This window comes from Micrasema longulum, unplaced genomic scaffold (genome assembly GCF_059751315.1).
Source record: "Micrasema longulum isolate JH-2025_06_02 unplaced genomic scaffold, ASM5975131v1 h1tg000487l, whole genome shotgun sequence".
Classification (NCBI taxonomy): domain Eukaryota; kingdom Metazoa; phylum Arthropoda; class Insecta; order Trichoptera; family Brachycentridae; genus Micrasema; species Micrasema longulum.
The window spans coordinates 190,481-216,920 of NW_028277684.1; the positions used below are offsets into that span (position 1 = coordinate 190,481).

The 26,440-nt window shown below is 31.8% G+C and overlaps 2 protein-coding genes across 2 annotated transcripts in view; both read right to left on the reverse strand.

Moving 5' to 3' along the window:
* LOC148281177 (uncharacterized) overlaps positions 1-26,440 on the reverse strand; it is a 197,633-nt gene that overhangs the window by 3,323 nt on the left and 167,870 nt on the right. The gene's annotated exons all lie outside the window — the stretch shown is intronic.
* The window catches only part of LOC148281178 (uncharacterized), a 189,995-nt gene continuing 171,423 nt past the window's right edge, over positions 7,869-26,440 (reverse strand). The window contains exon 4 of the mRNA XM_088227124.1: positions 7,869-8,014. Coding sequence (XP_088083250.1) covers positions 7,869-8,014 — 146 coding nt within the window. The remainder of the gene's footprint in view (positions 8,015-26,440) is intronic.

A 26,440-nucleotide genomic window follows, 5' to 3' on the forward strand; every position in this document is an offset into this window, starting at 1 on the left:
TCTTCATCTTTATAAATAAACTTTTCATTAAATATTATATAAGTAATCATTTTTATACATTTCCCTAATAAAAAAATAAAATTTAAAAAAACCTGAATTTTTTAATTAAATCAATTTACGAGTACATTACAAATCCGTACATATGTTTTTAGAAAGGCTGAAACATTGTTTTGGTGTAATTTTTTTGCCAGAATAAGGAAATATCACATACTACAAATATCGATAAAAATATATGAAATGGATTTAGAATAATAAATTGTATTTTCAAAATCAATATCAAATATCAATCAATCAAATCCAAAAGTGTCACAATTAAAAAATATAACTTAAATCTTTTTGATAGTTAAAGTTATTAATGGAATTTATATAGATGGTGTAAAGTAATGTGTTTTATGTTTCTTATATTATTATGTTTTCTCATTATTTTGGATGTATTAACTATGTATGCAATTATGTATTGTCACAAAAATGTTTTCTTTATTTGTTCGGTCTCAAATGAGCTTTTTTTATTACCTGTTGTTGAGAAATATTTTCAGACATAAATTTAAAGCAAATTCGTCACTTGAAAAACGCAACATGATGGCTTTGATAGTTGTGACGTCAAAATTTGTGACAATCTTCTCAACAATTTTGAATCGTCAGGAACTAACAAAGATGAATCGTGACGTATTAGGGGCGTGGCCAATGGAATGACCGTTTTTGCGGAAATTCAAAATTACAAATTAAAAAAAATATTTTATGCTACTAATAAGTAACAATTTTTTTTCCTGAGAGTATTTCATAGACCTTTATTACTTTAAAAATCCAAAAAATCTAAATTTCCCTATTGCGCAAAAGCGGGAGTGTTGAAAAAGTTTGTTTTCAAGTTGAAAAAGGTGTTGACTTCGCTCTTTCATGAAATTGGTCGTAAGGAGTCAGAGAAGTTGATGCATGCCGCGGATCGGAGATCCTTACTGGATGTTTAAAATCAAATATACAAATAAATAATAATAAAAAAAAAAACAAATGGCAATCGCGAAGTTTCGCATATATTTGATAAATTGTGTATATATTATATATATGTATGTATGTATGTTTGTATGTGTATGCGCATGGGTATATGTATGTTTGTATATGTAAGGGTGTGTGTATGTATGTATAAATATATGTATCAATATGTGTTTACTCGTAAGTTTATATTTTATTTGTCTGTTCTTTCTTGCAAATTATTATTATGTATTCAAATGTAATTGCCTAGCTTGGAACGGGGTATGTACCCTCGTTAGCTGGGCAAAGTGTACGAAAAATGTATGTATGTTGAAATGTATAAATAAATAAATAAACTATCATGGAAACTGAATTGAAATCACTTCGGTAAACCGTAAAACCTCAAAATACTCGAAAATATATATTATTATGTGGAATTGGTGTAAAACTCTCATTTTCTCATTTCAATGGATCCCTAACGATTCAGGAATTGTAGCAATGGATGGAAAATGGAAATTGGAAAATACTAAAAAAACATTGAAAGGAAACATTTTAATTTTCAAACGCTAGAAAAGCTTACACATCGGATCTTCTCAATCTTCTTATTCCATCTCCGAAGGGGAGTGAAAATTAAATTTTATTCACAACAAAACACGCTGAATGGTGATTATCCGCTTTTGTGGGTATCGCTTTGGGAAAAAAGCCACAATCCAGTTTTATATGAGACAGAAAGTTTTATGAAATTTTAGTCAGAGTTTAAAAAAATTGTTACACAGTGCACGAATTAGTTCGAACTGGAAAAATGGGCTAGCGTACATAGGAACATGAATAAATATGTAGGAAGAAATGTCTTTCTTACTTAATTTTTTTGTTTCTTCTGTCAACTCTTGCAATAATGCTAGAGATGAGATGATGAATGGTTTGACAAAGGTCATGCAACCAGCGCGAAATGTGGATTTGATAACCAATATGATATATTTAGCATTCTTCCACCGCCACCGGTTTGTCCGGACTTGGGTATCGCGTTGGGAGGTGCTCAGATGTGCGGATATGGGTTAAATATGGTGAGACAGGCAGCTATTTCTGTAGAATGCTGATACAGTTGGGATTGTGCTTCTTTTCATGTGAAACGCAAACGTTCTCTTGTTTTGTCATTTCCCTACAGGGGTAGGATTCGGATCATCTGCCTCTGATCACCCAAGGAGGTAAGGTCCTTCTATATTCAAAGAAGTTTTCTCATTGTAAATAATCGTATTTTTCATTTTAATTGTCGTAATTTAATATTGTTTATATGTAGGGTTCAATGTCTATGATCGATGATATACACGTGCAAAATAATTTCACTTGAAGTATAGTCATGCATCCATGAAGCAAGTCAGCGTTTTCTGATGAATTCAATTCATTACATTCTGCGAAATATGAGATCAACGTCTTGCAGTACATTATTATCGTCTTTTTTTTCTATTTATTTTTCTTTAAGAAGGTAAAAATGAACAGAAAAAAATACAAAAGGAAAAATAATGAAACCCACTAAACCGCAAAACCGGCGAACAAAGAAAACCGTTAGAGAAATTATATTAATTTATAAAGTAATATAAACATTATTAAGAACTAAAAGCGTACGTATTTTTTCACAATATTTATTAATAAAAAAAAAATAGATGACTCTTAACATAAAATAATAATCAATATAAAGCCTTGTTACATATTAGCCATTTAATATCTTTTTTCTTAAAAGTTTCTTTAACATTTTTTTTAAAGATCTGTTTGGGAATCTTATTGAAAATTTTAGTAATTATTCAATGAAGTGCTCTTTTGCCATACTTGTTTACAAACCTTGGTATTGACAAGCCTTCACTCTGTGCTAGCCTTGTATTTTGTGTAAGTATATAGCTTTTCTGGTAGTTACCATCAAATCGATATCTAGTAACAAATTTGAGTTATAGAATAGCATTTACGGAGATTTAGATTTACCATGGAGATTCGAAGAACATAGAAACGTGGCCTATAAAGAAACCACAGGACCACAGTCAGTCAGTAACTCAGTTACAGCATGTAGTTCAAGTGCACTTTCTTCAACTCCTCAGCGCCATAACACATGCGCAACACAATTCACTATTTATTCGCCATGTAAAAAATACGCATTAAACAGCAACCTCGTGTCTTTTGTTAATCTCTAAATGCGGTAGGAGCTTCAACCCTCAACTGCATAATCTTAAATATATGAATTTTTTTTTTTCTATCAGTACATATCACCTTTGTTTTTTTAAAAATTTTAATTGTTTTATGCTTAAAGTAAACATTAAAAATAAAAATATATTTTCACCGTGTTTTGTGTTAACTATGGTTTGAAGTCATTATTTTTGTATATTTTTAGACGTTTATTTGTGTAAACTGTTTGTAAATTTTGTAGATACCAACCTTTTTTTTTTTTAATTAAAAAAACTAAGGCATTGAGAAGATCCTGTGGGGGGATGGAAGTATTAGCCTCTGTCTATACATTCTCCTCCCCCTTCCTTAATCTGCATAGGGTTTTTATTCCTTGGGAATATTTATAATAACTTCCCTCTGTGCGCAGCTGACAGAGAGTCTCCCAGGACTTTAACTGCGGGTGGATAGTTTGCTTAAAGATCTCCTTAATGTCGACTCTAACGGTTAAACGGCGTAATGGTTTGTCGTTTTGTTATGGTTAAATCTTTTTATGAAAATAAATTAATGGCACGAATGAAAATCATCATCATCATCATACCCTTTTCCGCACCCGATGGTTATGCATTGTCAAATCAAATGCAGCGCATATCCATTATCTGTGACAAGAAGATAAGGCGATCAGTCTTACGCTGAATATACTAGTTCAAGGACAGCAAAAAACTTGTAATTAACTTAAAAAACAAATATTGTATGTCAACCTTCCCGGGGCTCTAATAACAATTGGAAGTTAACAATATAAAATTTTCTAAAAAAATGTATATTTATATATTTGTACACAAATTTGAAGTATTTTCATCAGCAACCCGCAGCAATTACAAACGCTATCTTCGTCGATATGTATCTATTTTCTAATATCTGTATCTACCTCGGTATTTCGAAGCCGGCTCGACCAACATGTAGACAGGTGTTTTTAAGACATGGGCGTCGATAAAAAAAAAATAAATGGTTGGAATTATTTTTCATGGTGGCACAATTTCTCCCAAAGTTGCCATTTCACATTACAGCGCATGCAAATTATGTAGTCTCAAGTGCTAATAATCCGACGCATGCGCTGTAACTATATAATAATTTAGAATCTGGACCGCTAAATGGCGTTATCTCTGCTGTTATAACTATTAACCTTTACTATGCACTCATATCAAATTAAAATGTAATGTTTTTCGTATTACAAATTGACTATGGTGATTAAACTTTTTAATTTATCGCAGTTGAGCATAATTTTTTTATCATTGGTTATCGATATACTTATTTCGAAACTCGAGGATACGGTGTCGATAATGTATGTTCGTAATCGCTTGAGATAATGTATATTAAAATTTACAGTCATAATGGAGATATGGCATCCATATCATCCAATTGTAAAAATCGCCCCGCTGCGCTGGTTTTTGCATCAGATATTTGACCAATCTTTTCCAATTTTCCGACCCATACAAACCAGCTTATTTTGGCTTGAATTGGAAGCGGTTTTCAAGATACGAATGTGCCACTCAAAGGATCTCACGGTGATAGATTTGGAAACAGAATTCTTTATGAGTATCCCCGGTATTGCGAACTGCGGGAAACGCTGATGGCGTAAAGGACTGAACATTTGAAATGGATAATGAATTGAAAAAAATCTCATCATTTCCAGTAAACGCTCGAGGCTATACATTACATAATACGAGAATTCGGAAAAATTACTGTACATAAGCATGTATTGAGTGCTAACATAAATTGTGTTCGTTTTTTCCAATTCAAAATGAGTACCAAAAGTAAACCAAAATGGTAAAGGTCACGTCACTTTTTTCTGCTCTACAAGATATTTTATTTATTTTTACGTTCTATATATAATTTTTATTTTATTACAAGCCTTAAAAATGGAATAAAAAATAGACGAACGTGAGCATTCTCGACATCCTCTTCTGTTCTCACTCAATCGTGGGAATAAAGGAGAAAACAGATAAGGAGAATACATTATTGACTATTTGAGGGTGTCAAAAGAAAAATCGCTACTGTATGTGATCACTGTTTTTGAGAAGACCGACAAAACCAGCTGCAAAACGACTATTTCTTTTAAGTTCAATGTGCAACTTGTGCGTTCTATAACAGGTAGTGAAAAGAGTAATTATTTTAATTTGAATGTGAAGATTGAATTTTAAAAAAATATATTTGGCTACACCACATACCAACAATATAATTATAATCTCGTCGATACAAACACATACAAACTTACACGACTTAAGGTCAAAGAGACTTTGAGTATTATTCAATTGAGATCTATCTACCAACCGTCTTCCACTGTCTATTAAAATAATACGTAACGTGAAAATGGCGCTAAAAAAAATAGATAGTGTAGACCGGTAGAAGTAAAATGAATTGTGTCATTCAAGCAATATAATGTCCAAATATTTGTTCTTCTTCTTCACTGGCGCTTCAGTCCAAATTGAGCTTTGGCCTCCTTTAGCTTTTGTTTCCAACTTCGCCTGTCCTCAGCAGCTATTTTCCAATTTGCAACTTGTAGAAGCTATGCTGCATATTTATTTACGTGATCCTCTTCCCTAAGCCTGGGTCTTCCAATCCTTTTTTTACCCTCTGGATGTCTAGTCATACTCTCTTGCATGACTATTACAAGTAACTAGGTACCTACTTAAATTAAATGTTTAAATATCTTTAATCATTTGTTTTGAAGTTCAATCATAAACAAGTACCTAGGTACCTACTTATCAATTAAAAGTCTTTTTCCAAGCTAATAGTAGGCAAGCCAACGTTCGGGCAGGACAACGTCTGTCGGGTCTACTAGTCGTAAATACATTATAAAATAAAGCTGACATTAATTATTTTTTTTAAATAATCTTTAATTGCGCCAAAATAACATTAGCAAAAAACAAAATATTTAAGGCGTTAAATTGAGAAAACGTATCAGCAATGCAATCGCTCATTTTTATTAAGCCTAATCCTGCTGTAATAATAAGAGTCAAATGCATAGATACTCCATGTAGATTGAATTACTAGTAAAAGAGATAATATTTTTGAAAAAGAAATATTATTTGAGTTGAATTAACTTGAGGCAATATCTCTTCCTTTTTATTTCAGTAAAAACGTTGAGTGAAGATTTCTAAGAGCTGAAAAAAGCAAATTAGGTGACTATCAAATTAAAAGGACGCGCCCTCACAAATATTAAATTAAATTGTCAAGATCTTTCCTTTTTTAAACGAATAAAAGTGTTGCTGATGTGTCTGAAATCTTTCTCAGCTCAAATTCTATTTTTCTGCGTTATGGAAAGGGGCTAATTTTATTGAGTCAGTTATCCCCATTTCCAAGCGCGTTCTTGTTTATGTTTAGTTTTTTAATAAAAGTTTTTTAAAAACATTTTAAAGAATACCACTGTTTTGAAAGCGATAAGATAAATATCAATAATATATCACTCTTAACGAAAAGCGGACTGTTACGAAAAAACGAATTTCATTCAGTTTTGTAAAAGGTTGGGAATATTTGAATAAAGGAAAGGAGCACGGAAACGGACCTACCTTTGATGCGATGAGGATGTTCTTCTATTTGGAGCAATGGATGGTGAAAGTTTACTATGAATTATGGTATTTAACGATTTGATATAATACATTTAACAACGATGCCCGACGATTCCAAGCACTTTTATGCAATGTTATGTTATGTTAAAATTTTGTTGAAATTGTTTCAAATCCAAATGTTTTTATCTTCTATTTTGATAAGATAACCATCCATTCATATGCCAACACCTTACATAAGGAAAAAAACCCCCCTGCTCTAAGTTTCACTGATTAATCTGTTTATTTTTTGTTTAGATTCGATGACATTGTGAACAATATTCTGTGTTTGTTATATTAGATTTCTATCACCCGTCGATGGGAGGAGTGCTCTCCCGAAACTATAGTTGTGTTCTTGTAAAATAATAAAATTATGTAACACTGATAACAACATTTTATTTTCATAATCATTTATAATAAAGTGTTACGAAGTGAATGCCGATTCAATTAAAAATATTTAAACCTAACTTATGATTTATATCAAAGACGAGCGATACTTATATTTACAAAGTTGGAATAACCAGTGACAGGTTTCTCCACTTTCGCGACATCTACAAAACTGGTTTCTTTAATAGTGATGAAATTGGTTATTCCAAATTTGTGGATTTAATTATCACTCGGCTTTTATTTCTAATTCAAATTTTTCACCAACAAACTTTAGTATTTAAACCTACCTTTTTTAGGTGCAACTAGAGGCTTTACAAATTTTCTTTAAGACCAGAGGATAAGTAGCTATGCCAATAAAAAACTAAACGTAACCGAAAACTGAAACGATTTTTTTATATTTTCTTTATAGTTAAACCTCTTACCAAGTTTTTTCCTATACCCATTTTCAATATAAACACACGTTTTAAATTACACTTTTTATACTTATGCACCCACACACACGTACCCTCAAACATTAACATACAAACGTTGCACACATACAATGTTTTAAATTATTTTTTTCTATATTATGTATTTTTATATTAACTGTGGATTTTTTAAAATAAGATCTAGTATTGTTAATATATTTCTACTTATTATTTATGTTAAAGCTCTAAAAATCCCAAAGAACAAAATGAAAAAAATATAAAATAACACAAAATTAAATAAATAAAAATGTACAAAACAGAGTCGGTAATCTTGGCCACCGGCGTATTTTTATAACTAACGCTTAGGGCGGCGGAGTTTAGAGATTTTATTGGGCGTATTGCTTATAAGGTGGGCGGTTAAAAGGAGACAGGAGATACCAGATATAATGAGAGTGAGGGGGCAAGAAGTTGGAAAGTCGTCGCCGCCCAGAAGTAATGAATCTGATTTTATTACCAGTATTATAAAGCCACAGATTTTATTAGAAAAGAGGGATGGTGCACTCGTATCGGCCATAATTTGCGGCACTCTGAGGTTGCTGGTTATTGCTGGTTGCTATTATTTATAAAGACTAAATAACTTCCGAAAATCCGTTAATTGCATGATTTTTATTCGTTCTCATATCGAATTTATTCAAACAAGTAAACCATCACGCTGTTTTCTCGTAGGGGTAGGCGGAAAGGATTGAACGCCATACCATTTTGTCTTTGCATGCAGACCCCGAGTCCTCTACATTCACATATCTCTCGCAGGTGCGACAATTATTCAGACTTTTGACATGTACATATCAGTGGCGAATGATGGTTTCATTTACAGGTAAGCTATAAAAAAATATTAGGTATTTGTACCTACATAGAAGGTACATAATATAATGTAAGTAATATATACTATAAATTGATATTTTTCTGTGGGTCTGTGTGATACAACAACTCTCATCCATGAAATCAACTCAAACGACGTTAATTCGTGGTATATTATATTATATAGATATATTGTCCATTACTTTTAAACATAACTCATTAAAAAATAAATAAAAAGTAGCACTACGAATTCAGTCGATATTAAATATTCAATTGAAATGACAACTGGCCGAATTGTTCAAGAAATTAATAGTGCTAAAAACGGCCGCGTCGATTGCCATATATCCTGAAATATGACGCGTAAAAGTTGATGGTCTTATGTCAAAAGTACTACCTCAAAGAAAAATAGCCCTTAAGAAATAATGTTTGAAATACTGTTTTTCAATTCAAGAATCTTCAAATAATTTGTGTAAAGGCTGGAATAATCGACTAGTTTTTTGGCTTACCAAAAGTGCTGGGCGCACTTTATTTAGATTAATTTTTATGTAAGGATAAAAATACAGACCGTGGAAATTATTTAAAATAAAAAGTCATTATTTATTGGTTTTTTTGTAAATAAAGTTACAGTAAAACATTATTATGGTTAGTCAAATATAATGACATGCTGCGCATAATCACTTCTATATACGGTTTGCCCCTGGTACATATTGCCCATTTTCAATATTTTTTATTGGATTAGGTCACGTAATGTCTTTCTTGGTCTGTCTCGTTTTCTGCATTCATAAATATTCTTATCTTTAATCTTTTTAGCCATTATTTCGCCGTCCATTCGCTCTACACGTCCAAACCAACGCAAAACTCCTTTCTTGATTCGCCGTACAGCCTTATATAATCCACGGATCTCGACATTTGTGCACCTATTGTACATAGATTTACCAAAAATTCGCCCGAGAGGTACCATTTCGATTGCATTTAGCCTACTTTCACCCTTGTTTTTCCAATTTTATACTTTACAAAGGACCGGCACTAGGACTCAATTGTGATTGGCCAATTTTGCCTCCTCCAACAATTTTATTTTGCCAAGGTTGCTTTTAGAGTACTCTCTTTTCAATATATTTCGTCGTATTTTCACCCCTATAAAATATACTTCTCAGATACACAAATTCCTCCAACTGTTTCCGGAAAACCTCATTCACAGTGATCTTACATTTAGTCGTACTTTCATTACTTTCAAAAGCCATCACGTTCGATTAATCAACATTGACCAGCAATTAATTTAACCCTAACATTATATTATTAATGTTCCAAAAAACATAGAAGTCTGCTTTTTTTGACATTCATAATTTAACTTCAAAAAAGTCGGTTTAGACTCGTTACAAAAATAAATTGTTTTTTTTTGATATTGCTTAATTTTTAAAAAATATTTCGTGATTTTTATGTAATATAAATAAAGAAATATCTTTACGATTTTTTGAAAAATGTTTTCAAAAGAGAACCTAAAGGAAGTACCTTTAGAGAAATATGTATACATATATATATATGTATTTTTTTAAGCACCAACGGATATACATTTGCGGTTTAAAGGTTTGCGAAAAATTATGATGAAGCAAAATAACACACTTAAATACCTAGTATATTCAAGCATTTTATACTAATACCAGCGGACCCGTCATACGTTTTCCTGCCCGAACGTTGGCTTCCCTTGTATTAGCTTGGAAAAAAACTTTTTATTGATAAATAGGTACCTAAATACTTGTTTGTGATTAAATTCCAAAACTTAACATTGATAAGATTAAAATATTTAATTTAAGTAGGTACCTAGGTACTTGTTTATGGTTGAATTCCAAAAATAAAATAAATGTTTTTTCAAAAATGGCATTTTTTTTGCAAACGTCAAACTCCGGTCGTCTCATTAACAAAGGGGTGGATTTATGTAGGAATACGATTTTTTTAAATGTGTTGAATTTAATATTATTTTAATATAACTAAAAATCCAATAAAAAGAAACAAATGGGTAGAAATTTTAAAGAATTTTAGGAAAGAATCTGATTGAGATCCACAAAAAACAAATGCAAACATTCAAAAACAAACTTTTTTTATACACAAAAAACAAAATCTTTCCATTTTTTGCAGATGCATTCTCCTCGAATGCAAGCCAAGTAGATTGATGAATTAAACATTTATGCTCCTGATTTCTTTTTTACATTTTAGATTGAAAATTTTAATATGTACGAACACGCACAGCGCAAAGATCTATGTTTCTCTGAAAACCGCACGTAAATAGGTTAAGCCGTTTAGGAAGAGTACGGTGACATCACACGCACAGAGGAGTTATAAATATAAAGATTAGCATTTTGTACTAAGTAGGTAAAATTTGTATGACATAAGACACCGAATCACCACAGAAAAATAAAATCTCACACACACGATCCTCTTTCGATACGAGTCTTTTTTGGTAAACGTATACAAATAAACGGCGTACAAATTCAGTGATCTATGCACCGTTGGGTGCGGACCAAGGTAATGATGATATAAATTAAATGAATCACATTCTTTTGATGTTAGTTTGAATTAATATTATTTAAAAATCTGCATCATCATTGATATATTAATATCAGCGTATCTCGATCACTTTCTTCGCTCAATAGTGGTGAGATTATCAGTCTAATATTTCATGTGCCAGTCCAGGGACTTTGAAACATTGTAGTGTGAAAACATAGTTTAAAATCAATATTTCAGGTCAACCATGTCAGAAACAAAACTGAGTCCTTTTTCATGGTTGACAAACGCGCTGGCCATTTATTCCTTTTTCTTAAACCACCCGTTCCTGTGATGAACCGGCGTTGCAAATTGCACTTAATTAATCAATATCTCGGTAACTCCTAAGAATATTACAACTATTTTTTTTATAATCGTAACATATAAGAAAAAAAAAATTACATCTTTAGGTATCTTCAAAAATGACAAAATATATAGTACCCTTGGAAAAATATATAAAACATTCACTTGAGAGAAAGTAATGTAATTTAATTAGACCACTAAACAAGACGTACGCATAATTTTAATAAGACTAAAAGAGACAGCAATTAAGGTTAACCTAAGGTAATCTCAGGTTACCTCACAGTGACTTGAGGGTTTTTTCACACATTATGTTATATGTCAATTGAAATAATTGCACCCTCATGATTTACGCATATAAATAAAAAGTACAGCCAGTTATTCAATATATTTAAAAAAGAAGTTAAAAATGGGAGTGTGTTTTATATGGACTCATTGAAATGACGGTTTAAAGTTCCATTGTAGGAATATTTATTGAGTTAAAATAGAAAACACATCATTGTAAGACGTCACTTTCCATTATGGTATACAAGAGTTGTTTTTTTTTAAAAGTAATGTGATGTATGTTATAATCTCAGTGCTTCTAAACCAGACCACGAAACTTTAGAGGAACATTCCTCATGGTATTTTTTTTTACCAAAAATGATATTTTTTTAGCGACAAAAATAAATTATAATATTTTGAAAATGGAGTCAATCCTTAATGTCTCGAACTAGCATCCCTTCCACAAACACCAATACCTCCCCCATCTAGCCTAGGGAAGTGCCTTATCCAAGACTGGTGTGTATCACTTCGTTGGTGATGGTCAAATGCGTTTTCTATACAAACGTATTTTTTTTCAATAAAAAAACAATTTTCCAAATAATTATCCTCTAAAGTGTCGCGGTATGAACCTGAAAAACCGTGTAAATCCTGATTCAATCTGTATAAAATAGAATTTCGCTGCATTTTTTTCAGAATAGGATTAATTTGAAAACATACAAATACAAACATAAAAATATTTATCGAAATTAAAAACTACGTGGTATAATCAATTCAAATATACTTTTAACTCATTTTTAATTAAAATCCGTAAAATCTTACAAAATAACAATTTTGCTCTCAAAAATAATATCCGCTAAATGAATAATGAATGAATTGACAATTCGGCGATCCGACGAGTTAACTGCTTTTCTCTGAGAGAAAATGATTCGCGTAGACTTACTCAAGTAGTTCAGAAGCGTTGAATGTTTGTTGGACTTCCTTCAATTGGCAAATTCAGCGCGGCCTCCGAAAGATCAAGATAATTTAAATGGAAAAACATTTATTCTAGAAGTTTCGGAATACCAGGGAATATTTAATAGGCTGGAATTGATTACAGTGTTTATTTAAGAACTAAGTTTTGGAATAAAATAACAGAATTGTATTTTTGAACGGCTGATTTCCTGAAATTGAATTGATATAAATTTTCCATAGTAAAAGTTAATAACTATATGAAATATTATTGAAAACTGCTAAATTGGCGTTTACATTGATGAATCGTGTTTTAATTTAAGTTGAAAATAATGTTTTATGTGGTATTTGCGAATAATTTGATCATTCACAAAAAAAGTATTTCACTTTTGAAAATCTAAATGTTGTCCTATATTATTTTAAAATTAAAGCTAAAAAAATATGTACCAAAAGCGATTATTTATATAAAATTTATTTTCACATATGAGATATATGAGTTATTTTGCACTAGAACAAATTTGTATCGTTAGTGAGCAAAAGGTTTACCTGTTAGGCATCGAACCGAAGACCTCAAGAACGGTAGGCAAACACGCCAATCACTTCAGAAAAAAGCGGACTTATTTCCGCTTGATTTCGTTTTTTCAGGATTTTTACCTGACAGCACCCTTTGAGTGAAAAACACTTGTCCAGGGTTATGATTATATTCTAAAATTAGAGTTGTATTTTTCCTCCGCCTGGACACCGAAAGTTCTGGTAGTAGTAGTAGCAAAACAGTGTCAAAGAGGAAAATCGAAACTTGGATGTTCAAAACTTGTAATGAATATTCTACTGAGCTACAAATCTGATGGAGTAAAGAAATGAGTACTGTGAAATAAACTTTTCAGTAGCGCTGCGCTGCGCTCGGAGCAATTTAAATTAAATAAGGTATTTTCGTTGTTTATATAAATATACTCGTATGTATGTGGTAGGGACAAGTAATTAGTCGAGTGCATTCGTGCTCGATCCATTAACTCGATACATCACAGGATTTGCGCCAACCAAGAGGACAAATGTTAGGGAATAATTTCTAATTAAAAGTGTGAACATGGAGGGACGGACAAGCTTCGCACTGATTCGCATGATTGCCGTACGAAGGAGATCGGAAAACGAAGTTGAATGACCGTTAATGGTGCAAAAAAATTCGAATAAAATCAACGAATATTTTAAGCAAACAAAAAAAGTAAAAAACGTTTATTGAGAGTGAAATCCAGTCTGTCTACAAACACTTGAACAAACTCCAAATGATATTGGAAAATTACCTAAGAATATTTTCTAGCTCCTCCACCTGTATTCCTAGACAACAACAGTTTAACGGTAACTGCAAAAGTCAAATATCTAGGGCACATACTGACTGATAATTGTAAAGACGATCAGGACATAGAGAGACAGAGAAGAGCCATCAATGTCAGGGCCTCTATGCTAGCGAGACGCTTCTTTCAATGCAGTAACGAAGTGAAGAAAATCATATTTACTTCGTATTTGACGTCCATGTATACAGCGGAACTTTGGAACAACTATACGCAAGGAGCGTGGAATAAATTAAGGATCACGTATATCAACTCATACCGACAATTATTCGGATTGCCTAGGTACTGCAGTGCCTCTGAAATGTTTACAGCTGGACGAATAAACACCTTCGCTGCCCTGCTTCGCCAAAGAGCCTGGAGCCTATGGGAACGCCTAAAAAAGTCTAATAACGAAATTCTCCAAGCCACTGCAGAGTGGATCCAATCACCGTTGTTCAAGCGATGGCGCGATATGTTAAGACCACCATAAGTGCTGCAATATAAAATTTTATTTTATGTTTATATTTATGTTTATTGTCATATTTATGTTTATTGTTATATTTTTGTTTATATTTATATTTATGTTCATGTTTATATGTTTATATGGTAGAATTGGCTCTGCACTTTATAGCCATTTTACTGGAATAAAAATTTAAATAAATTTAAATAAATAAAAGAAAATAATGAAAAAACCGCTTATTATTTTGTTTGTTTTTTAGATTCATATGTAAGAATTATTAACCAAAGGCTTCTTAAAAAGTTGTAAATTTATTATTTTTATAGTTTTTCTAATGTTTTTTCTCATCTCTCATAAATTATGTTAAAAGGTATATTTTTAAATATTTTTTTATGTATTTATTTTAAATGCTTTTTTGGTGTAAGTCTTTCTTAATTTAAACAATCACTAATATAGACTAAATTTTGTCTTAAGGTAGTAATTTTTTTTGTCCTAGGTTTAATTTTCTATACTTGTATTTTATTTAAATAACTGTGCCTATATGTATTATAAGGATATGTACTTACTATTTTTTTAATGAACTAAGTCCGTTAGAAATAAATAAATAATAAATAAATCAACCCATAAACAGTCAACTTAAAAAAATAATAATAATAATAATAATTTACACTGTGTCCAAACGGATGCAAAACAATTTGAACCCGAACTTTAGACGAGAGTTTTAACTCGATAGCGGCTCTAATGTAAAAATAGTGAATAAGGAAAACGAGTGGAGGTAAGTTTGCCTCATCCTGAAGTAGTAGGCGCATTCTCTACCATTCCTAAGGTCCTGGATTCGATCCCTGGCACGGAGGACGTAAATATTTATTTCAAAGGTTGTTTTACGCGCAATTTTTTATTGTTTCGGACTGGCACCTGAAGTGATTCTCTATTTATTTCTATCGATATATTGTAATTCTAGTATAAATTAAAAATAATTTTAATGTTTAAAATATACTTATTGTAGAATACAAGCAGGATAAGTTATGGAAGAACGTTCAGAAAACTGCATTTCTGAGATAACATCATTGTGAAAACTATCATTTTACGCGGCGCAGCACAACACGGGAAAATGTTTCTATGAAAAATGTCTTAAGATGTAAATAGCATTGTTGAAGATATTAGGGAAATATGCCAAATCGTGTGTTTTACATGCAGCTTTTATATAAACACAAGTTTTAAATTGAGTTTTACTTTGATAAATGTGAAAAACCGTTAGCTTACGTGATACAACGCGGGAAATACGAATAAAATTGGATTATTTCGAACATACAAGTATTTCACTGCATGCTTTACCTGTGTACCCTACAATTTACAGATTGCAGTTGCACTAAAAAAATATGTAGGATTCAGGTTGTTGAGAATTGTGAACTCCTACCCTAGTTGGAGATTGACGAAAAACACGATGTTTATATTCCAAGGTGTATTTATTACATGGCAAATAAATATACGGAACTTTTTCGGAACACGAAAGTAAAGGCGATAACGATTTGAACTAATTTCACTTGATATTAAGTTGATAAATATTTGTATTTCACCACTTAACGTCTTTTTTATGTCTACCAGTTTCGAGACGTATCCGTATCTTCGTCAAGACACTCACTGCAACGACATGCAAATATTAAAATACATTTTCACCTATATCATCACCGTAGTATAAAAAGTATTAACGAAAAATACATAAATTACATGCAGAGTTAAAGAGGATGCAAACACTACCATGCCCGAATATGTGGTGTGTGCATCAGGGGCGAACCGTGTATAGAAGCGATTATGCGTAGCTTACTATTATATTTGACTAACCTTAATAATGTTTTACTGTAACTTTTTTATTACATCTTTTACTTTATTTTTTAATATGCTGTTTTTTTTTTCTTTCTTTAAATATGCTTTTTGCTATACAACATACATTCATTTTTTTATTATGACTTTAAATATGTTTCTTACTATGTATTCTGTTTTTATGTTTTCACTGCATTTATTACTTTGTTTTAATAATTTATTTTTTTGCCACGTTTTTTTTACTTTACATTTTTTACTATGTTTTTACTACATTTTTACTATGTTTTTACAACAATTTTACTTTGTTTTTACTACAATTTTACTATGTTTTTACTACAATTTTACTATGTTTTTACTACATTTTTTACCATGTTTTTACTCCATTTTTTACTTTGTTTTTCACTTTATCCTGTATCTTTATAACTGTTTCTATAAATTGATTACTGTTTTTTATATTTTTTTGACTGTTTTAGAACGGGGTAAATAGCCCTAGTTAGACAGTCAAAGCAACTTTACATAAATTATAATTTTGTGTATGTAATATAATGATAATAAATAAATAAAAATAAATAAACTTTATTTACAGAAAAACAAATAAATAATTACCATTTATTTTAAATCATTTCCACCGTTTGTTTTTTTATACTAATATACATATTAATAGAGCGCGCCCAGCGCCTGCGTTGGGCCAAGAAACTAGCCGATTATTCCTTCTTATTTTTTCATACAAATAAGTATACTATATGTTGAATGTCTTAACCCCAGTGCGGGTTTTTTCTCCTAGATTAAACATGCAGATTTCACATATTATTTGAAGATTCTTGATTTGGAAAACAGTATTTCAAATATTGTTTCTTAAGAACTATTTTTCTTTGAGATGGTACTTTTGACATAAGACCATAATTACTTTCATGCGTCATATTGCAGGACATAATATGGCGCTCGGCGCGGCGTGACCGTTTTTGGCACTATTAATTTCTGGAACAATTTGGCCAGTTGACATTTCAATTGAATACCTAATATCGACTGAATTCGTAGTGATTTTTTTATTTATTTATTGATGAGTTATGTATTAAAGTAATGGATAATATATCTATATAATATATCACGAAGTTACATCGTTTGAGTTGATTTCATGGATGAGAGTTGTTGTGTCACAAAGAACCACAGAAAAATATAAATCTATAGTATATATTACTTACATTATATTATGTGCATTCTATGTAGGTACAAATATATGATATTTTTTTATAGCTTACCTGTAAATAAAATCACTATTCGCCACTAGTGTGCATGTGTTAGTATTTGCATGTTGCTATGTGAGTGTTTTAATTACAAAAGTGAAATTATTTTATATCACAAAGACATTTTACGGATTTATTCAAATGATTTAGAAAACAAGTGGGTTTTAAGTTTTTTCAGAAACATCACTTCACAACATCACACTCTCACCGCCTCGCACTTCTGCTGGGAAAGCATTCCATGCCATATGGCCTGCGACCGCAAAAAAGCGTTCACCAAATTTAGTGCGCTGTTTGTGTAGAGGTATAATAATTTTTCTTCTCGCCGTAGACGTAGCTAATCTAAGCGTATATTGTCTGTCAGCTAGTTTGTCTGGAATGCAAAGTTCCCTTAGATATTCCGGAGCAGAGTTGTTCAGTGACTTATACATAAGCCAACAGAGTTTATATTCCACCCACTGTATTGTATTGCATTGCATTTATTTTAGATAGTTGTAGAAATAATTTAAACATCTAGTTATACCTTAACTAATAAACAAAATATATATATTTTTATAATTTCAAAAACAAAACATTGTAAAAAAATCCAAACGCTTTTCGATGACACTCTACCCATATGGATGTTTGTTTTTAAAAAAAGTCATCGCCATCCCACGAAACGATGCCTATGGACCCAGCATCCCTAATCTGTGCAGGCAACTTATTAAACATCTTAAGTCTTTTATGATACATATTGTTTTAGTTGCCTGGATTCTTATTTTAAGGAGTTTTGGGGAAAAAACGTAGCCAGTGTAATTCCCGACATAGTGGAGTGACATGACTGAACTTAGAGATTCTGAAAATAAGTCTCGCTGCGGTACTGATTGTAGGCGACTCATTTTGTTTATTGCTAGACCTGCGTGGATCATTATCATCATCATCATTCCCTTTCCGCACCTAATGGTGCATAGGGCACTGCATCGGTACACCAATCGCAGTGTATCTTGAACATTTTTGTTACATGAATGTAAGATGATCAGTATTACGCTTCAGATCTCCAGGGACTATGAAATATTCCGGTGTGGAAACATCCGTTTCAATAAATATTTCATGTCAAACATCTCGGGAATCGGACCGGAGACCTCTCGCATGGTAGGCAAACGCGCTGACCATTATACCACGAGGACGAGAACGAGGCGTATATACCATTACAATAATCGAACCTAGACACTACAAACGGGACTATTAATTGAAGGGCGGCATCAACCGGCAAATTTTCGCGGATGCATTTAATTTGTCTCAGCTGGTAGAAGCGCGAACTTATTGTTTAAATTATTTGAGCGTTTTTCTCTTAAGAAGGTAAGAATTAAGGAACACTCCCAGTAGTTAAGGTTTATCATCATTAATATGAATACTAAATGTTATTAAATATTTTTAAATAACCACTTACCGACTTTTCTATGTCTACCGGTTTCGAGACGTACCCGTCTCTTCGTCAGGACACCAATCAAACCAACATGCAAACTAACATGCAAAACCCACTATACACCTTCACCATAGTAGTTGCACAAAAATATTAAACCAACACGACATGCATTTTAATAAGCACATGCATTGACTAGAACAAACATGCACAGATTAAATTATGATAATATTCTCTTGTTTGAGAATTAATGAAAGAAGTCGAGGGGATAAGCTTACAGTGGCGAGCCGTGCTTTATTTTATAGGTAATCTATTAAAAATATTCATTAATTTGTACAAAATATAAGTACGTACATAACATGTAAGTATTGTTATTATAAATTACTATTTTTTTGTGGTTCTGTGAAAATCAACTCAAACAACAATTATTATTAACCACGCGATAAACGTGGCTTTATTCTACACTATTTTAATACAATACTTGTACAAAAGTTTATTAACAAATACCACAATGACATTCCACAGATATTTCTATTATGATCTGTCATTGACAGTACTGTCAAGACTTGAGCATTGGCCGATTTCTTTTTAAATGAATAATGCCTAAAACGGCCACTGCGAACGCCACCTGTCCTATGTAATACATAATATGTCAACGGTAGCCCATCAAAGAAAAATAGTCCTTCGGAAAAAATGTTCGAAATACTAGTTTCCAAATAGAGAATCTTCTAATAATATATGTAATCTGCAAGTTTGTTTTAGTACTAAAAAAGCCGACTCGGGTTAAAGACGAAAAATACAGTGTACTTTATGAATGGAAGAATAAGCTGAGGTAATCGGCTAGTTTTATCGTTCAGTAAGAATGGGCTGGGCGCACTTCATGGATTTTTTTTGTAGAAATATATAAACGGTGATTTAAAATAAATAACAAATACTTTATTTATTTTCCCATAAACATGGTTACTAAAAATTATTATTATTAAAAGTCAAATATAATGGTAAGCTGTGCACAATCGCTTACTTTGATGATTCTCCCCCGTAAGCTTAATAGGTTTTATAGGGTGACCATTACAGAGGAATATTGTATAAAATACTATATTGGAAGTTTGTTTGATTATTGATCAAAGGAACATTATTTTTAAAAGCTTTCCTAATGTAAAATATTTCCATATTATTTACTTTTACCCTTTATTATTTGTATGTAAGATTTTAACTTCAGTATTTTTATTTGAGTCATGATTTAAATTGATTAGGTGATTTGCGAATTCAGAGAAACTATTATTGTGAAGATACCAAGATACCATTACAAGTGCCCCGACTCAACACGGATTTTCTAGCGAGTCGGAGCAAGTTCACAGACATGTGTCATTCCTGATTGTGTCGCTATAAACTGTGTCTCTGTTCTTAACAAATGTATGTATAATGTAATTAATAAATAAAAAATAATGATTAATATGTTCTTTAACACGAATATCAAAATTTCTAGATGTTCTTCCAACGTAAACTAAAGGATAAGAATAGCATTTTAATTGCAATATAGTCTTTTATACGATGTTCCACTGTAATGGTTACCCTGTAAAACCTATTAAGCTCATCTTCACCCTCCATCCCCTCTACTTTTTCATTAATTCTCAAACAAGATAATATTTCCATAATTTAATCAGTGCATGTTTGTCCTAATCAGTGCATGTGCTTATTAAAATGCATGTCGTGTTGGTTTTATATTTTTGTGCAACAACTATGGTGAAGGTGTATAGTGGGTTTTGCATGTTGCTTTATTAGGTGTCCTGACGAAGAGACGGGTACGTCTCGAAACCAGTAGACATAGAAAAGTCGGCAAGTGGTTATATACAAATATTTAATAACATTTAGTAAAATGTTTGACCACAAAGTGAATGCTTTAAATATTAATAATATGAATATTTATTATTTGTTCGATTTTTTTTTTGTTTGTGTAATATTAAAAATATTATCTCCCTACTACATGTTTACAAACTATAATACGAAAAAATCATGTTTTCGTTTTAAATTTTGGAAAAAGTTAAAATGAAGAATGTTTTTTATGAGATTTTATGCTTTTATGGCATAGGAAAAGATACAGTTATTGGCAAGCAATGGAATGATAAGCAACCACGTTGTTTACGAGGGAACGGAAAATAATATTTCAGAGTATTTTGTATCGAACAGACCCTTAAATCAGATCCTCGAGAGAATGCGAAATGGCAACGTGAAAATTTAGAGAGTATAATAAAAAGTACCATAAATATTGACCTGTCTATGGTATTTTGGAAGGGCAACGCGGTAATATTTCAAACAAGAAAACTTCAAATAAAAACATAATATTATACATTGTTTCAATCGAGGTATTAACTATTTTGTGTCTGTGATGTCACACTAGTCTACATACAATACAAGACTTGATATATATCTCTTATTTTGTGAAATCATAAAGTTGTATTTTTGTAATCTGGACATTTTTACACTGGATTTTAATGCAAAGAATATTTATTTTTGGTACGCGAAGAACGAATGTTCGCCAATACAGAAATAAATCTGTATTAGAGAGAGCACAAAGATAGAACTCGTAACAAGGAAGACAGAGACGCTGTTTTGTAGCCAGTGTTTGTGTGAAACAGATCCAGTCGGTTATTAACAGTGGTAGGGGTCGCACCCATCTAAATTGAGCGGTGTGTTTATGATTTATAATTCATTTTACTATGACAGGGCTAAATTGTATGTTTATTTTTTATAAATTTTGGAAAAGTAATTATTCCACAATAAGTCTCCACGTTTTTTTAAAAAAAATATTGTACCACATCAAACTGTTTTTGAAGTGAAAACTTCTTTATTATTTATGTTTAAGGCATTAATTTTATTAACAAATTACAACAGGGATGGAGAATACCAAGGATGAAACCAACTGGTCCAAGGAGAAGTTAAAAAATTGAAAAATTGTTTTCAGGCGTTGCCTAGTATGTGAAAAAATTCAGTCAGATGAATCTCTTCACAACAATAAAGGTTTCAGCTCTTTAACTTCACTAAAATCAACAAATGGAAGAACTGAAAAAATATGGATGTTCAAACATAGGCAAAATAGTGAATGGTATACAGCGTGTAAAGTGGCTACTTAAACCAGCCAATGACAGGTCATAAGCCCTGTAATTGCCAAGACTTCCATGTTCCCTTATTTAAGCTATTCTACTTCCCTGTTATAATTTGTTAATCTTAATGACTTCCGAGGGAGTAAAATCCAGTCATTTGTCTACTAGCATTTGGACATACTCAAATATTGATTTAACTTTATGGTGAAACATTTTACTAAATGTTATTAAATGTTCGGAAATTACCACTTAATGACTTTTCCATGTCTACCGGTTTCAAGACGTACCCATCTCTTCATCAGAACACCAATTAAACCAGCATGCAAAACCCACTATACACCTTCACCATAGTTGTTGCGCGAAAATATAAAACGAACACTCCTTTTATCCCTTCTCCTTTTTTAAAATTATTTCTCAAACATAATAAAATATTTTCATAATCTTATCAGTGCATGTTTGTCCTAATCAGTGCATGTGCTTATTAAAATGCATATCGTGTTGGTTTTCTATTTTTGTGCAATAACTATGGTGAAGGTGTATAGTGGGTTTTGCATGTAGGTTTAACTGGTGTCCTGACAAAGAGACGGGTACGTTTTGAAACTAGTTGACATAGATAAGTCGGTAAGGTGTTATACACAGATATTTTATAACATTTATTATGTCTACATGTTATGTTTGAACTTTAGAGTATTCCATTTTTTGCTTGTTGTAACACGATGCTACATCACCGCGCGCAAAGGAATTATTAACCAGTCTTTTAAGAGTTAATAGAGTGAAAGCGCTTCCTATGTCCAAAAACCGTTTAAGAGGCCTTGTGGCCTCTTTTTAGATCCACACATTGAAAAACCTACAATTTTAATGCTTTAGTGAACGGTTAATGACTTTTTTAAATGTATTTTGTTGACATTCTTCGTTAATAAAAGATTTGTTAAAAAAATTAACACATACTGCATTCAACGCCACGCCCCTATCACCGTCTGTTGACCTCAGTATATATAGTCATATTGTCAGTCACTCATAATCTAATTTTTCTAATTATAAAGTTCGGTGCCACGGACAATTTGATATGAAAAATATTTTCCAACACGCGGTAACAGAGTATTTAATGTTTACGGCGAAGTTTCTCTAAAATGTACGAAAAAATTTGTATTAACGGTTTTAATAAAAATCAATTACTTTAAACGACGACACAAGTTCTAGTGGAAATGGAACTGGAAATCTATCACCAAAAGTGATAGATTTCCGGTTTCTGAGAAGCCAACCTACCAATCAGGACAACTTACCGAAGATAACTAGTGACGTAAAGCACGGAGTAATAAAAATTTTGTTAACTATAAAAAATCATAGCGATAATACTATACATAAAAAATAAAAAAAATTTACTTCGGCTTGTACGATTGTATATTATATTATTGGGTCTTTAACTAAAAAACGGAATTTAACACTAGATGTCAATACTTGTGTATGCGCTGTAGCAAATCATTGATATACATGTCATTTTGAAGCTCTATAAATCAGCTGTCAAAATCAGTTGACAGTGTTTGATTTGTTTGTGCGCATCACATTTTGAAAATTGGTAAAAAAACTGCATTTTCAGAAAGTTTTTCTGAGTCACTTTTTTGCAAGAAAAACTGCAGCCGAAAGTCATCGTTTGCTCGTGAAATAGTATGGCAAACATGCTCTTGCAAAATCATAGTGTTTTGAGTGGTTTCAACGCTTTTAAAGTGGCAATTTCGATATCAAAAACAAAGAGCGGCCTGGACTGCCGAAAACGTTGGTAGACGAAGACCAGAAGGAAAATGTGTATTTTGAGCTTCTGAAACCGGGTGAAACTATTACTGGAGAGCTGTAACGATAAAAACTGATTAGTTTAAAGAGAGGATTGAAAGAAAAAACAGCCATAATGAAAAACCCAACACGAGACATAGATTTTCCAACATGACAATGCTCGGCCACATGTTGTTCAACCCGTTTAAAACTATTTGGAAAATAGCGGATAAGAAGTTCTGCCCCACCCACCAAATAGTCCAGACTTGACGCCTATTGACTTCCATTTGTTTAGGTTGATTCAGAATGAACTTTCCGGAATACGCTTCATTTTAGTCATTGGCATAAAAAATTGGCTGGATTCGTTCTTTGATTCAAAAGATGACCAGTTTTTTTGGGATGGCATCCACAAATTACCAGAAAGATGGGAAAATGTTCGAACGTCCGATGGACTATACTTTGAATAGTAGAATTGAACAAGATTTCTTAGAAAAATTCTAAAATACAAAAAAAAAACTAATGAACTTCCTTACTTTTCAGGAGACAGGTTAGTTAATTTGTTTGTGAGTTAACCGAGTGAAACAAGTCCGATCGGGAAAACCAGAGCCATCGTTACCCTTTCACAGATATAGTTTATACAGAGCAACCATTTTTACGTTATTTGCCTATTTTAACACACCTAGATTAAGATATCTATAAAAAAATTAGGACTTATAAAGTCCAAAAGAACATTAAACATTAACTTCTCTAATCACGCTGAAAGTAGCAGTATCATGAAATAAACTCTCCTAAAAATCCAAGAATAATGTCAGACCAGTAAATTAATAAATAATAAAATTGATTCTCCTAACCTACTTGAAAGACTTCCATTCCGTGTGCCATCTAGACCGACAAGACCAAATCTTCTGTTTTACACTGAAAACGCGTCAACTAACTATTTTAAACAATCAACAATACCTAGAATATGCGACCAATATAACATTAGATTTACCGAGGCTGACATTTTTTTGTGACAATGTATGTAAATTTAGGTCGACAATCATAAAAAATTTGAGAGAAGAAGATATTTAACTTTACTATAATGTACATATTTTTTTATTTCGTTTCTTTTACATTTATTATATTTAACATAATTTAAATTATTGTATTAAGTGCAAACAATTTTTTTGGAGTGTGCATGATTGTCCTACACTAATATACAAAGAAGTTGTCAATATTTGTGTACATACTGTTTGTCTACCTAATAAAATAAATAAACAAAAGAAAATCAAAGTTTATAAATCCATTATTATTGCCTAAGTCTATTCATGATAAAAACGAAGCATCAACCTATTCAAACCTTGGCATAATCTTAGTCAGAACCTATCAACTAATTTGTTAGCTACAAAATATGAAAACCCAATCAAATCCCATTTAAAGAGCTTATGATCTATTATTGTCTGGGTCGAGAAATCACTCTGAGCTCAGTATTTTCTGGATTCACCATACATAAAATATATATTTCTCGGTTTTAGCCGAAAAAAACCGTCGTAGTTAAAGAATATTCGCTTGTGGACAGGGCTAAATGCTGAAGATTTGACAGGCAACGCCCAAGAACGGGGTTGGTAGAGGTACTGGAAGCTGGCTGTAGTGCTGTCGTCAACGCTTGATCTCTGTCAAGACACAAAAATAAGAAAAAGAAGAATGAAATATCTTTTTATCTAGGTAGAATTTTAAGAAGGTTGCGTTTAGTATTTATCTAGAAATATTAAAACATGCTTAAAATATTTTTGAAATTATTTTGCAATTATATTATTGAAATGTATAGCATGAAAAGTAATATTTTTGATATTCTGGTGTAGCGAATAACAGGAATCAGCAAATGAAGAAAATTAATAACCAAAAATGGAGCCGCACTTTCCTGGTCTGGCAACGATCCAAGAATTAATATAAAGTATGGGGAAATATATTCGACTTGATTATATTTCCAACATTTCAAGTAATGTTAGTATAATAACGTTTCAACTATTTTTATTTGTTTTTATGCATATAAATACATTTTTATAACCAAGGAATCTTTTTTACACTAGAGCATTTTAACAATGGAATGTTATCTGGTTAAGATCGTCCCCATGGAACATGGCTCAGCCTCTTCTAAGATGGAGATTTTTGTTATTCGATAATTAAGAGTATTTTAACATGTTACAACAGAGATGAAGAACATTTTAGTGAAGATAATATAAAAGTCTAGGCATCTATAGGGCTTATGACCTGTCGTTGGCTGGTTTAAGTGACCACTTTAGACACCATGTAACATTCACCATTCGACCTATATTTGAACATCTTTATTCTTCAATTCTTTCATCTGTTGATGTTTGTGAAGTTAAAGAGCTAAAACCTTTATTTATGAGGGTGAGATTCATCTAATTGAATTATTTCACCTACATACTAGGCAACGCCTGAAAATGATTTTTTTTTAATTCATAAACTTCTTCATGGACTAGGTGAATTTATCAACAATATTTTGAGTTTGTCCAAATTTTTGTAGACAAGGACTGGATTCAACTCCCTGGGGAGCTGTTAAGACAGATGGTCAGATGAAAGAATTGAAAGAATATAGATGTTCAAATATGAGCAGAATGGTGAATGTTACACATTGTGTAAAATGGCCACTTAAACCAGCCAATGATAGGTCATAAGCCCTGCAGATGCCGAGACTTCTATATTACCTCCTCTTAAATGTTCTTCATCTCTGTTGCAATACGTTAATATTAACAGTTCCCCAAGGAGTTGAATCCAGTTCTTGTCTACGAAAATTTGGACAAACTCAAAATATTGTTGTAAAAAGTATTTTTATACGAATATTGAAAGACAGTTATAATAATTATTTAAACAACCATATTTTGCTGACGATACGACACATCGG